The sequence below is a fragment of the Loxodonta africana genome, chromosome 25, assembly GCF_030014295.1.
Source record: "Loxodonta africana isolate mLoxAfr1 chromosome 25, mLoxAfr1.hap2, whole genome shotgun sequence".
NCBI lineage: Eukaryota > Metazoa > Chordata > Mammalia > Proboscidea > Elephantidae > Loxodonta > Loxodonta africana.
Window position 1 is genome coordinate 21,717,206 of NC_087366.1, and position 15,381 is coordinate 21,732,586.

Genomic DNA, 15,381 nt, shown 5'->3' on the forward strand with positions numbered 1-15,381 from the left:
GGTAAGCCTGTATTTAGCTTTGTCAGAAAACTGCCATACTGTCTTCTAGAGTGGCTCTACCGTTTTGCATTCCCACCAACAATGATGAGAATTCCTGTAGTTCCACATCCTCCTCGGCGTTTGGAGTTGTCAGTGTTTTGGGTTTTAGCCATTATAATAGGTGTGTGGTGATATCTCATTTTGATTTGTAATCCCCCGTTAACATGATACTCACATGTTTATTTGCCATCTATGTATCTTCTTTGGTGAGGTTTCTGTTCAGATCTTTTGCCTATTAACCAGTTGCTGTCAAATCAATTCTGACTCATGGCTACCCCATGTTTGTCACAGTAGAACTGTGCCATAGGGTTTTCAGTGACTGATTTTTCACAAATAGACCAGTAGGTCTTTCTTTCGAGGCACATCTCAGTGGACTTGAACCTTCAGCCTTTCAGGTAGCAGCTGAGTACATGCAGCACAGATTAGGCGTCCATAAATGTTTGCTGAATGAATGAATGAATGAGTGCTTTGACAATTGGAGCACGATGGTTAGTATTCAGACTTACCACAGTTGGAATTATGAATGCAGCGGTGCTGTCTGTGATCCACCATTCATTTGTCAGAGGTCTTGGAAGGAATTTATAAAAGTCTAATACCTCAACACTTGCGTCTACTTGCCAACAGATAATTATAAATTGTTTTGACAGCCTTTTTGACAGACTTAAGAAAAAATGTTATTGCAGTCATCATGTACTCAGTTCAAATCATTTTAACGTACATTGGGTTGTAGTTAAATATGATAAGCCAACAGAAAGAAAAAATGGCTCATGTTTAATAAAGCATTTTGCTTAAGATTAAGTAATGGGTTCATTAATTTTTTTTTTTTTCATCCAAAGTTATTTTTAGTACCACTCTGAAAATTCTTTCTGGTGTTAGAAATAGTCTATACTTCACATGAATCCAACTCAGAAATAAAATAAGTGACATGTGATACCACTCTTCAGAAGAAATCTCTAGTGTTTAATGGTAAATACACTTTATACTCAAGTGGATGGTATTTTATACATATTTTACTTGAAGATGATAACCCTTGAGCATAACCTAGGGTTGTCATTTACTGGTTTGGGACCTAGAGAAAGTGTCTTAACCTTTCTGGAAATAACACCAATTTCAAAAAAAATAAAAACTTCATAGCACATTGTAAAAAATTAAGTGATAATGTGTCTAAGTGGTTAGTACTGTTTCTGGCCTGTGCTAGGCACCCAGGAAATATTAGGTCCCTTCCTCTTTCCTCCTATTTAAATTTAGTATCCAGGTTACCTCTTTTTAAGGGGAAGTCTTTATTTTATTTCCTTTACTTTTGAGTCTAAAAATAAAAACCAAAAAATGTTGTCTTCTTGTTTAAGAAAAAAAAAAAAGGGTAATAAATTATGCATATTTTGTGAGTATGTGAATTATTAATCATGATTTTATTTAATCTAAAGATAGTTTTTTTTGTTTTTTGGTCTTCTGGTTGTCTCATTAGGACATGAAGGATCAGATGTCAGCTTCATCTGTGCAGGCATTAGCTGAAAGAAAAAATAGACAGGTAAGAAAACATCAGAATATACAGTAGTAATTAAAGGAAATACATGGTTAGAGATTTGGAATTAAAAACTGCTAACCACCTTTGTATCATGCTATTAAGCAGAAGAACTATGCTTGCTGACCCTGGAGAGACACCAGGATTGGACTTTGTGAAAGTCCTATCCGCCTGCCCCAGCACCACCTTGACCTTTTCCCTCTACTCTCCTCCCTCACACCCCTGGTATGTCTCCAGTGAGCTCCCATCACAGCCTCTGCTTACCTTTCTATTAGCACTTACCACATGGCACTTCGTTCATGGGTTTATTCTGCACCTCTTGAGCACAGTCTGAGTCAGGCTCTCTGCTAAGGGCGGTAAATGTCGATTTACTTGTCTTTCTCTGTGCTGGACCCCAAGCTTCTTGTGGGTGAGGAGGAATTGTGCCATGGTCTTTTTTTTGTTTTGTTTTTGAATCTCTAGCCACTACTACGTTGCCTACCCATAGGACTCACTAGACATTTCATAACCGGTTTAATGTAAAGACTTTTGAGGTACCTTAAACTTGCATGTTACATCAAATCTCCCTTTGTCTTAAGTACGTTTTTAAAATTAGACACTTTGGCATATGACAGAAATGCCTTTTCAACTATTAAAATACAGTCCTTTTAAAAATATATACCATAGTCACCTAGACTTGGATTTGCCGTAGATTTAGTTTAGATTCTTTTGGTTGGGAAGAGTGTTTCTGCCTGCTGCTAAACTGTTAGATGATTTTGTGACAGAATTGTATTTTATAAATTTTTTGATTATCCGTTTTGTGCAGGGGTAGGAACCATCACAAAAATTTCATTTTAAATGATATTATTTGCTTTAAATGACTTATCTTGACCTCATTCTGTTCAGACTCTAGAAAGTTACCATGAGTCTATTTAGTAGCTTTTAACTTGAGAAATGAGCTCCCCATTTGTACTAACTAGGACTCGGTAGTTTATAATATAAATCCTTATTTTATACCCGGGTGTTGGGTAACCCACTCAAATTTGACAAGTATTCCAAAAGCTTGAAGATGGGGAGGGCTCTATAAAAATCGCCTAACGTAATTTTCCTGTTTCCCTTCCCTGCATTTTATTTTTCAAGTCATTGTTCTTTTTTCTTCCTATCTACCTCCCTTGCTCTTTTTTTGAACAGTACAGCTAGGAAAAGCCATTAGCTAGCCCTTCCACTGGGCTGTAACTCTTGAAAGAAGCTAGCGAAAAGCCACAAGCTGGCTAGTTTTGGAGTTCCCTTTTCGTTTCCACTTCAGCTTAGAGGAAGTTGGGTGATACAGTACCTGAAGTAGTTGTGACAGTGAGGTAGGTAACATATCCTCCTCTATTATTCTTAATTTGAATTTTTTATTCTCTAGATAGTATAGCCAAACTAATGTAAATAAGATGGGTATTTATATATTGCCTTTTCAAGTATGGCTTAGAATTTTATTTGAGGCCATGAATGAATGTCATAGTCAGAGTTTCAAGGCCTAGCAGGGCCAGCATTCTCCAGATACTCAGGTGGGCAGAGGCGGCCTCACTGCCTTTTGCCTGATTGACACCGGCCACCAGGCACTGTGCTGCTCCACACCTAGGCAGGGCCTCCCACTCTGGCACCGCCACAGGTACTCAGGACCTCCATCTTCTCCCCCATTAAAACATACTGCTGGGGGTCATACTTGCTGAAGTGTAAGCCAATCCACAGTATGGCATAGTTGACCCTTGACATTGTAACATATATCCCACCTTAGTGCAGGCTGTGGATAACCTAGAAGAAAGAGCCTTGACTGTGGAGCACACAGGGCCCTCGTGGGCCCCAGTTTTCTGACCACAGCCTAATGATGCTCTTAACCCTTTTCTGATCCTGAAACACTTGTCACTGGGCCATGATGTTCTACGTAGAGTTGGATCAGAATGAGCAGGAACATTTAAACCTTGACAGCCCTAAGACCAGCTATGGGCAAAGGCACCCACAAAAAGCCTTGGGTTTGCTTTCCACCAGAGTCAGTCATCACCCAGCTTCTTGACTGGACTAAAGCCCCCGCCCATTGGAAGCTCTCAGCATTCCTGGCCCTTCTCATAACTGCCTCAGAGTGTAGCGCTTTGCATCCTGGGCTTCCTGGATCTTAGCCCCTGACCTTTGGCCACGTGACTGGATTCGCCTCTGATAGTCAAGGAGGTTGGTGTTGGTATTGAGGGAGGGAAGGGGGGCTTGGGGGTTGTTAGTAGTCAGTCAGACTTTTGACTGTCCCGAGATAAAAAAAAATCTGGAAAGAGACTTTTGGAGCCGTGGAAGCTGGATGGCCCCGAAACTATTGCCCTGAGATAATCTTTAAACCATAAACTAAAAATATCTCCTGAAGTCTTTAAATCAAGTAATATTTTAGCTTAATTAGTAAAGAATGCCTGTCTTGAGCATTGCACTCTTTTAAAGAACTATCTATTTAGGGTCAAACTGACAACAGCTACTCAGAGGGTTAGATAGGAACCATAGGGGACAGTGAGTTTATGTTAATGGTGGGAAGATAATTCGGGAAAGGAGGGTGAGAATGCTTGTACAACTTGAAGAATGTAATAAACGTCACTGAATTGTACATGTAGAAATTGTTGAATTGGTGTATGTTTTGCTGTGTACATTTTCAGCAACAACAATAAATTATTACTGGGGAAAAAAAGAGTGTGCATTACGGATAAAAAAAAAAGTAGCTGGTAAAAAAAAAATGCAACAACTCTACAAGGAAAAAGAATCCATTGTTAGTCGCCAGCTTCTTCTGGTCCTTTGTGCTGCAGGGCTGGCATGAGCAATTACTGTGACTAGTCAGAACGGCTTGTGGGGATCTCAGAATCAACTGCCTGAACTGAGCTGTCAGCATTCCTGGCTGGCCTCTTCCTGTGAGAAAGACGTATCCAAACGTATCCATTTCTGGCTACAATCCTCCTTCAGTTCATACTTGGCAGCTGGAGTACCTGGTGGAGAACTCTGCAGTCAGGGCCAGCACTCGCCTGGTCGTCAGGGTCGGGGCTCGCATTGTCATACTTGCCTGGTGAAGCAACCCCTGGTTCCCATCTAGGAAGCCCTCTAGGCTTTTAGTTCAACTTAAGGTCATTGGGTTTTATTCATTGGTTAAATTCTGCAGACTTGGGCAGTTCTGGCACCTTCTACGTAAGTGGCTGTGACCTACCCTCTTGCCATCTTAGGTGGTCTCCCCTCTAAACTCCCTCCCCCAAAAGAGCAAAATTCCCTGGGTCATAGTTGAAAGGCCTCCAGATCTTGGAGTCAGTTTGACTAGAACCTTTGGGTCTCTGGTGAACTTGAAGGGTGCTAGAAGAACTGATCTTTCAAGAGACCATGTGCTTTTAAATTATAAAGCAGTACACAAATTGGTGTTTGCATTTATTTGCATTTGGGTGGGACAAAGCCCATTTTCAAGGCCTGTTGGGAGAACTTGGCTACAGGGAGGGCCCTTCCTGGCATTCCTTAAGTTATATATACCACACGGTCACCAAACTACTCTGCTACATAAAAGCCTGGCCCAGGGGAAAAATAGAGAATGAGAAATATCAGAGCTCTTTATACTGCTGTGTGATGCATCACTTGTTCAGATATAGTAACTATTTGTCACTCCTGACTCCGGTTGCCCCTGCTCACACAGGCACTGCTAGGAGAAAGCGGTGGCCAGAGCTGGAACACTGGAACAACGGATAAATATGGGCGCCTCGATCGAGAGCTGCAGTTAGCCAACTCCCACTTCATCGAGGAGCAGCAGGCACAGCAACAGGTACCCTCGGAGCCAGCTGAGGACAGGGAAGGGGAGGCAGGATCGATACCTCTCTCGGTTCCCTTTCAGCCACGGAGTTCTGTTGTTTAGTGACGAGCACATTGGACCAGAGCTCGTCCTCAGGCAGGCTGTGTCTAAATATGTAATGATTGCATACATAAAGGGTTTTAAAACCTTTACAGTACCAACTACTGTTTCAGGAGAACCAAGCTTGATTAGGTCTCTTAGGAAAAGAAGACCGGACTTCCAAAAATGGCACACAAGGCCATTGATTTAAAAAGAAAACTCTTCCCAACCTCCACTTGCATACTCAGTTTTTTGTTTGTTTCAACAAAGATGCACTCAGAAAAACTGAGTCCTTGTTTTTTCATTGAAAATTATTTGTTGGTATCGTTATATATAAAAACAATTGCTTTGGTGGAGGCTAAGGGGTAGAGAGAGTGAGGTTGCTAATGTCTGTTACTGCTTATGATGAGTAGTTATATTAATAAAAGGAAGCAAATAATAATGTATCTGGCAGTTTAAGGGTGACCTACTCTTTTTTTTTTTTACTCTTTTATAGTATCGGTTCTTAAGTACTGTTTTTTATGTGTATGTGTAAGTTATGTATTCTTTTTCCATTAGCATGTTTGCTTAGCCAGTTGTCTACGTTAAACGATATTAACCTGTCAAACTTAAAAAACAAAATGTAAAGAGGATGCAGGACAATTAAAAATAAATGTTTGTCAGTCAGTAGTTGGCCTTGAGGTAACTTACTGCCCCAAGTCCTCCTCTGGTTTGTCCTGGAGGAAGGAGGAAAGAATTCTGTGTGCATGATTTTCCTACATCCAGAGACTTGTATTTAAGCTGGGCAGACTTGTGGATTGAGACCTTGATCTTGGTGACAGCGTCCTCTCCCGAAACACCCCCATGTCTCAGTGGTCATCTGCACACGTGCTGTTGGCCATTGTCTGCTTTCTAATTGGACTTCTGCCAACCAGAGTCTGTCTCCCTTGGTGGTTTCAAGCCCCGCTGACTGTTCACAAGTTGGATCAGTGGGAGATATCAGTAGCTTGACAATCCAGCCTTTTGAGCAGTGTGTTCTTGGAGGCGACGGTCTGGTCCTTTTATTTCTGGGCTTTGCTTCTGAATGCGAATTGTCCCAAATTGGCAAAGAAGCTAGCAGCTGCTAGAGTGCTGGGCTTGGAACCAGGTGAGATGGATTTTAATTGCTTATTTCCCATTTCTCTGGCACCAGTTGATTGTGGAACAGCAGGATGAGCAGTTGGAGCTGGTCTCTGGCAGCATCGGGGTGCTGAGGAACATGTCCCAGCGCATTGGAGGGGAGCTAGAGGAACAGGCCGTGTGAGTACTGAGAGGCTTCTCTCATGGGAGTGAAACTGAGGGGAAAAGCCATTCTGTGAGACCTGGAAAAAAAACTGGCAATTACGTGGTTAATAAAACCAGAAGTTATTGTACTTATACATCAAAAAACCCAAACCAAACCCATTGCCATTAAGTGGATTTTGACTCACAGCGACTCTATAGGATAGAGTAGAACTGCCCCATAGGGTTCCCAAGGCAGAAATCTTTACAGAAGCAGACTGCCACGTCTTTCTCCCGAGGAGCGGCAGGTGGGTTTGAATGGTACCTTTATTCAGTTTTTATAGACTAGCCTACTCAAAAGAAGCAAAACTATCAGATAAAATTTACAGTAGGGTTTAGGCAAAGTTATTGTTTTTCAGCACATCCAGAAAAAGAGATACAAATGTTCGCCTGGGCAGATGCTTGCAGTACAGTTATGAACGGGAATGTGACGCAGACAAGGCTGGGTAATGTCTGGAGATGTTTGTCCTGGAGAGGTTAAGACAGGAGCTGACTTCGTCATCCCATGACTTTCCTGCTGTACTGAACAAAACTTTTTACTCACCATCTTAAATTTTAACTTTATGAATAAACTTATAAATTTAATTCCAATTAATAAAAATTTTCTTTCTCAAAAAATGATAGAAGCCTCGCACACAAGAAAACATAACTTGGGTTTATTTTCCCTTAGAACAATCTCTTTTGCACTCATGACCCCAACAGCAACATCCTTAAATGCTGCCACACAATTTTACAAACTATTCTCTGAAAAAAATAACAAGTCAGCTCACTGGGTTCTGTCAGAAGCTCTCCTATCTTAATCTTGTGTTCTGTGGTACACATTCATTCATATAAATACTTACTGGACATCTGTTCTGTACCAGGCATCCAGGAAGCCCTGGGGATATAGGAGCAAACAGAGTAGACACTCTCTTAGCCATTCAGAGAGGTTTTTACTGAGTAAAGTGGACATTCCATAAATAAATGCAAGTCATTAACTAAGTGAAGACAGTGAATTGGAGGACCACTGTGATGGGGAAAGTGTGTGTTGAGAGCCCTAACTTAGCCCAAGATCTCTGAGAAAGAGAGGGGTAACAGAACCGGAAGGATGAGTAGAAGATAAGATAGCCAGGTGGGGTGAGTGCTGGTGTGGCAGCAGGGAGATGGGAGGAGGTGGCAAGGGGATGGTGCCAGTAGGAAGAAAGAGCAAATGTGAAGAGGTAGAGGTGAGAAAGGTGCACAGAACAGGAAAGGCTAACATGCCTAGAACGTGGGGATTGAAAGGGGAAGTTGCAAAAGTCCCGACAGGGAGGCAGACAACAGATCAGGGAGGGGTCTGTGAGCCATTTAAGGAGTTTAGACTTTTTATTCTAATGGTGATGGGAACCCAGTGAAGGCCACGTTAGGTGTAATGACATGTTCACGTTTACGTTTGTGAAAGACCTGGCTATCTGTGAGTTAGATTATGCGCTAGATTATTTAGACTTAGAGCAGGACAGGAGGCAAGGAGACCAGGTAGGAAGCTATTGCAAGAATGTAGGCACATAGGTTTGATTTCTATCTAAAATGGATTCTTCACCTAAAACCCCAGTTTGGGGATGGGAAGGGGCTAATTGTCTGAGCTACTCTGTGGGTGGGTGGTAGGTAATAGAAAGAGCCTTAGAGACTGCCAGTTAAAGATGGTGAATTGAACACACCCCTTTATGTCCACTCCCTCTCTCAAGCCCACTAGAACAGTAGTAAAGGGGTTGTTTTTTTTCAAAGGCATAAAACCTGTGGGGACCTAGGAATGGAATAGGAAACAACAGCCATAACGTCTGAGAACCCGAAAAGCAGATAGATATGGTTACTGACCTGAGAAAGCTGACTCCTCAGCCACTGGGAAAAGCCAAGTGGCCGTGTGATTTTTACCACAAAACCCCCTCGGCTGTGAGGAGCATCGCTTCAGTCATAATGAAACCAGTGAATGTTAAGGTCTAATCAAATTGTGACACAGTTACATTGGAAGGAAGGGGAAGGGAGGTAGAGGGATGGAGACAGGAATGAAGTGGGGAGAGAGCTAAATTCTAATCTTTCATAGTGGTGAGTCAGTAGGTAAAGCCTAAAGGTAGAAGACCAGGACACTGCAGTATAAGCATGCTACTTAAAAAAACGGAGAAAGCACCAGAATAGTGTGAGGAGTGGAATCGGTGGCCTTAGGGAGCGGGAAGTGACTGGTTTGTTGTAAAAAGCCTTGTGGGACTGTTTATCGCATTAAACTGTGTATGTGTATAACTTTAATAGAAATTAAAGACATGGGTCTTGTACTTAGACCTGCGCCGTCCAGGACAATAGCCACTGGTAGCCACATGTGCCTGTTGAGTATGTGAAATGTGGCTTGTCTGAGCTGAGAGGTGCTCTAAGTGTATAATGGACGCTGGATTTCAAAGACTTAGTATGAGAAAATAATGTCTGATAGCTTATTAATAATTTTTATACTAATGTTGAAATGATAATACTTTTTATATATTAATAGATTATTAAAGTTAATTTCACCTATTTCTTTTCTTCATTTTTGAAGGTGGTACTAGAAAATGTAAAATGACATTTGTGACTTGCACTATAGCTTTACTGTACAGTGCCCGGATAGATAGATCTGAACTAGAAACTTGGTTAGTGGGATCCTGGGGCTGGAGTTTGAATGACTTGCCTGTTTTCTCTTCGGTAAGAAAACTCATACCCATCACTCAAAGGTAGCTCTTGGTTTCCGTTATTGACCCTGTCTGGATAGGTCTGCCAGCTTCAGGGCCAGGAGGCTATGAGGAGCTCGGAAGAGCTAAACATGTTTTAATTTGAACCTTCAGGTAAGGAACAGAGAATTTGTTTGTTTAGTTGTTGTCAACATGGAGTTTACTTTTACTCTGTTGACTTAATGGAGAGTAATTGGTTGCCCCAGGTCCTGCAGGGCTGTCAAATGCCCTGTGTGGGCACAAAACCAAGACCAATAGTTTCTAGTGGCCATTGATGCTGTCAGAGTTGTTGTGCGCCATCGAGTCGATTCCAACTCATAGCAACCCCATGTGACAGAGTAGAACAGCCCTGTAGGGTTCTCTTGGGTGTAGTCTTTACGGGAGCAGATCCCACAGAGCCACTGGGTGGGTAATAAAGCCTTTTTATTAAAACCTCTGGCATGCTATGTTCTTTTCTCTGAATAGCCATATATTGATCAAAAGTTGAAAAGTCTGGAATGTTTAATAATTTGTGAAATAAACACTGCTAGAATTAGAGTGTTTTGGTGTGTTCTTTCCCGGCTGCACCTTGGACAACCAATAGCGTAAGCATACCGCGGCCAGTTATCTTAGTGGGAAGACACTAGCTTCTCTGTGAGTGAAGACCAGAGAGGAGCACAGCCATCAGAGGTTATAGTCCCAGCTTCTTAAGCTCTATGATAAAGCATGCTGGGCTTTAAAGGAGAATAGTAGTTGATTAAAGCACATTTCTTAATTTATGTAAAGTGCTTTTGTGGTCCCTGTGAGGACCCTGTGTGGTCCTCTCAAGAACCCCTGAGGGTTGAGAAGATTGCCTCCATTTTACAGATGAGGAGTCAGTCCCAAAGAGTTGTAGGTGCCTGTCAAGGTAGCAAGGTAAGCCAGTGGCAAAGCCTGGTTGTCTGACTTCAGAGAACTAACTTTCTACAGCACTGCCCTGCGGCGAAATTCTTATTATTGTGTAGTCAGGTCCGTGCCTCCTTGTCTGCAGTTCTGAAGTCTAGAAAGCTATGAAAATCCAAAGTTTATTTTAAGTTTCCAGCAAGCTCATGTTACAGAAAAAAGTGACTGCAACTTGGATTCCTCGTAGTTTTCTCTGCAAAAGTATTAATGTGTTTTATTATGGGGGCCACTCCAGGCCTCGCTGGGGGTTTAGATAATACATAGTATATATAACATTACTTTTTTAAATCCCCCCAATTCTGAAATTAAAAACATATCTGGCCCCAAGGACGCTGTGCAAGGGGGTGGGGGCCTGAATCCCAATATCGCCTTTTTTATGTTTGCTAAAACTGAGGTCTAGATCCTGAGTTCATTCCATAGCCAATGCATTGCTGAGGCTTTGTGTCTACCCACTGCCTCATGTGCCTCCTTCTCTCTCTAGCATGCTGGATGATTTCTCCCACGAGTTGGAGACCACTCAGTCTCGGCTGGACAATGTGATGAAGAAACTTGCAAAAGTGTCTCACATGACCAGTGGTATGTATGCTGTTTTAAGCCTGAGAAACTTAACTTAATTCTGGAAACACTGGCTGTAGGGGTTCTGTCCCTTGTGTGCCTATTCACATCTCTTTCCTGTGGAACATTCTTTGTGATGCATTAGAGTAGGGATTGGAAGGTTAGTTTGTATAGACTTGACCTTCTCCTTGTAGCCTTCATTGGGAAAAGGTCTTGGCAAAGAAGGGTGCTCACCTTGACAAGATTGCTCCCTGCCTGCACAGGGTGATGGGGGCTGGTGATTGCTGTTTTCTCTGGTGGAGCAACTTTTTGTGCAGTTACAAAATCTTTTTTTATTATTTTTCCTATTTCCTTGCCAAAATAGGGCATTCAAAACAGTAATCAAGAAGCCAAGTATTGTTATTCCTGAACTGACTTTATTTTATTGAAAGAAGAACCTCTACTATTTCAAAATAAGATGGTCTTGCAGTTCTAATTTAAATTGTTATATTTAAATCCAGCATGAAGTATTCCAACAAATTTGCTCCCTGATGGCAATGAAGCTGTCATGCTTTTCCAGTTAGTTGCTCTGTAGGAAGATGTGTTCCCGAGATTCTTTACATTTTTGGATTTTTAGGCCCACCTTCTCTAACTACTACATGAGAAATAATATATTTAAAAGTCAAAGAAAATTCAGTATCTCTTTTCTGTATTTGGTGGCTGAGGTGGTGGAGGGAGGAGCTGAGATGCTTTTTGAGGTAATCTGAGTGTTTCTCATAGCACCACCTATCCTACCTGCCCAATTAGGACTTCCCCCGTCTCTTGCCACCTCCTTCTCTTGGTTTCCCTGGTCAGATACTTGTTATAGGCTCTAATCTGTTAGCCTTTTTAGGCACAATTTAAATACTATGCACATTTGTTTTTCAGCTGTTTAACTTGTAGACATGTTATATAACAGTCCCCTGGGGGCACAGTTTCTCATCTATAAAAATTGGGTGATGCTACCTCTCAAGGTCATTATGAGGATTAAACAAAATAATTAATGTAAACATGTGTAACAATGTCTACCAATATGTTAAAACCTCTCGCCTCTGAGTCAGTTCTGAGACATAGCAGAACTGCCCCCATAGGGTTTGCAAGGAGCACCTGCCTGGCGGATCAAACTGCCAGCTTTTTTGTAAGCAGCCTTAGCTCTTAACTACTACGCCACCAGGGTTCCCACCAATGTATTAGTACTTAGTAAATGTTTGTTTAAAAAGTAGTAAGAGGCAGCAGATAGCTTTAAGGGGCAAAGGGCATGTTATATCCAAAGTAAAGGGAAGTTCAAGGCTGGACTTATTTCCTTCTCCCTTTCCGTGGGCAAATATCTGTATGCTTCTAGCAGGCTCTTCATTGCCTGAAGCTGTGTGAATGTGTGAAGCAGACATCAGCTTAGTTCATCTTTCACACGTGCAGAGTGGTTTGCAAGGTCTTCTTTCTGATTCCCTCTGTTCTGTCCTTTTCAACCCCTAGCCCCTGCTTAAAAAAAAAAAAAAAGTGTTTAAATGGAGTATTATATAACCAGTTTGAATACCAGGGCTCTCACTAGTGCACGCACTAGCCACAAAGTCAAGTAGCTACTTCAGCACCGATTTTGTTTGGGGAAGAGCAAACGAACAAAGATGCACTGTGTCTTTGTTTCCGTGTGTACTGGGTATGAATAATTTAGAAAAGTGCTTGCATTGTGATAAGCGGTTCAGTGTGTATAAATAGCACGGGGGCTGGCTTACACTTTATTCTGCTTTCTCCCAGGAGGAAAGTTTGGGGACCAAAGTAAGAACTTTGGTTGTATTTGTATAAGAAAAGGAGCCAGGAAACAGCATTTAGCCTGAAAGTCCCTTCACTTTTAAAAATTTGCCTGTGGTTTTCATTTTAATCTTTGCCTCCTACTGGAAGATAAACTGCTGACAAGCCTCCTGCTCCGTGGTGTCTGTTTCAATTTGACAGCCAGGCAATTTGTGTTTGCCTCTGTTTTTCTCCATAACTTCGGGGCAAGTTTACTGCTTCTTAGCTAGACCTGCACAGAAAGAAAGTGTATCACGATCCACTGATGTTTGACGAAACAGTAACAGAGCCTGCATGAGCCACAGTTCTTGAAGACAACACCTTCTCTCCCCATGGCTGTCTGCCTCGTGGGGAGAGATCAGCCAGGACTCCAGACTTACTTTTTTGAATGACCCAAGAGAGAAAGTAATCTCCGTTCACTCTCCTGCCCAGAAAAGGCATTTTCTTTTGAGTAGATACTGAGACTTTGTCCCCTTACTTTCTAAAATTCCTCTGCTCATCTTTTCTCTAGGACAGAAAAATACACGAGGAGGAAGATACCATTAGACTCGCATTTGCTTCCTTCTGACTTTTTGGGGCAGATCCCGAGCTTATAAGCTCGTTAAAACTTTCCACGTGAGGCGGTAAAAGCTCTTATGGGTAGTACCCACTCCTTGGCATTAAACTGCAAGGAACAGGGGAGAAGTTTGCTAGAGCAACAGATCCCTGAGGCTATCTGGTTCATGCTTCTAGAAGCAACTTCCCACTTCAAAGGAAAATAGCCTTAAAAGAACATTCTTGGTTTGTGCTGGCTTGTGTGAAGCATGTTTCTCCTGGATGAAAACACCTGTCTAATGCAGTTATAGAAGAAAAAGTGAGTGAGTGGAGGTGGGAGGAACAGGCAGGGGTGGGTAGAGGCTAATGGCAAGCTGGGTCAGTATTGGAAGTGGGGCCCTCAGAATGGCAAAAGCGTGTGGCGGGGGGACAATTAGCTTACCTGCATTTGTCCTGGAAGAGCATCAACTAATTAATGAGATAGTTTTAAATGATTGTAAACATTTTTAAGTGGATGAAACTGAATGCTACCTACTAGTTTATTTGGCCATTAAAGTGATGGTTAACCAATTAGTAGGCCAACTCTGCCTCCCCCTGCTCTTTGGAACAGCCATTGTGAACGGACAGACTTGGGGTCTTTGCCCTGGTCACACTGTTACTGAGTAAGTTTCTCCCATGTCTGAGGTTAAGCAAGGTGACCACCATTGAGAAGATACTCATTTTATTTACTGTGATTTAGGGTCAGTCCTCTTGGCCAGTTTTAAGACTTTGAGATCCATGACATTTAAAATCATTTTAAGTATGTGCTAATCCAATTAGCATTGCTTCGTGGAAATTTTTAAGATATACTTTCCCAGACTCAGACTTTTTTAAATGTAATTCTCAGCAACTATGTTGTCCTAAAATCTTCAGGCTTTCAGATAAATTTTTTTTATTGTGCTTTAAGTGAAAGTTTACAAATCAAGTCAGCCTCTCATACAGAATCTTAAACACACCTTGCTGTGCACTCCTAGTTGGTCTCCCCCTAATAAGACAGCACACTCCTTCTCTCTACCCTGTATTTCCTGTGCCCATTCAGCCACCTCCTGTCCCCCTCTGCCCTCTCATCTCCTCTCCAGACAGGAGCTGCCCACGTAGTCTCATGGGTCTACTTGATCCAAGAAGCTCACTCCTCTCCAGTATCGTTTTGTGTCTTATAGTCCAGTCCAATCCTTGTGGCTTTCAGAGAAACTGTTGATGAATCAGTATGTGTTTGTATTTCTGTTTATATGGGACTCTTACTCCTAGTGGTTGAACTACATTTTCACAGACTGGTGAAATTCTCTCATATCAGTCTGACCCTCTGTGGGAAGCACCAGGACTCATCTGTGGAAAGACAGATGTTCTTTCTACACCTCCCTACATTAAAGAAGTGTCCCCAGAGCCCCAAGCCTGGGCACCATACAGTACGTGTCACTATATTCAATTCTCACAACAGCCCTGCGAGGCAGCTGCTGTAGAGCTAGAGGCCCACGGTCAGGAATTGGTGCTGGAGCTGGGATTCCACTTGGGGCCTGTCTGGGCCCTTCTGTTCTACAGGGCCTCCCGCTCTCAGCCATTTGAACGGACTCTAAGCACTTTGTTTCCTGTGCCTCTTCTAAGCTGTTGGTAGAGCCAGAAGTTTCAGAAAAGACCATCCCCTTTCATTTACAGATAAGCTGTACGAATGACCTTGACACAGTTACTGGTTAAGTACTCTTCTCTCTTGACTAGGTGTGGTGTGAAATTAATCATGCTTGCTTTTTCAGCTGTTCATTTCCCAAAGTGACCAGCAGTGCCTTTCATCTCTTTTCCATCCTTCCGTAGTTGTCATTCAGAAAAGAAAGTGATTATTGTTGAATTAAAAGACCTGACCCTGGGTAGGAGAGTAAGCAGATGGGCTTTGATCTGTAATGGCAGTGCCAACACCTTTTCCAGGAATACGGTAACCACCACCACAAAGCTAAGATTTTAATTAAAGACTTGAGACACAAAGCATGTATTTATTATGGGGCAGATGTTCGGGGGGCTGGCCAAGCCGTGAACGCACATTAAGTGCAGGCCAGGGGCAGGGCAACACTAGAGTGTCAGGCATCCGCACAGGCTCAAGATCCTCTCTGTCCCCA

At 42.3% G+C, this 15,381-nt stretch overlaps 1 protein-coding gene across 4 annotated transcripts in view; it reads left to right on the top strand.

Annotated features, from left to right (window-relative positions):
* Positions 1 to 15,381, top strand: part of STX6 (syntaxin 6) — a 56,295-nt gene that overhangs the window by 34,448 nt on the left and 6,466 nt on the right. For all 4 annotated transcript variants that reach the window (XM_064276561.1, XM_023549218.2, XM_064276562.1 and 1 more), the window contains 4 exons: positions 1,505 to 1,567; positions 5,226 to 5,351; positions 6,589 to 6,695; positions 10,827 to 10,921. In XM_064276561.1, coding sequence (XP_064132631.1) covers positions 1,505 to 1,567; positions 5,226 to 5,351; positions 6,589 to 6,695; positions 10,827 to 10,921 — 391 coding nt within the window. The remainder of the gene's footprint in view (positions 1 to 1,504; positions 1,568 to 5,225; positions 5,352 to 6,588; positions 6,696 to 10,826; positions 10,922 to 15,381) is intronic.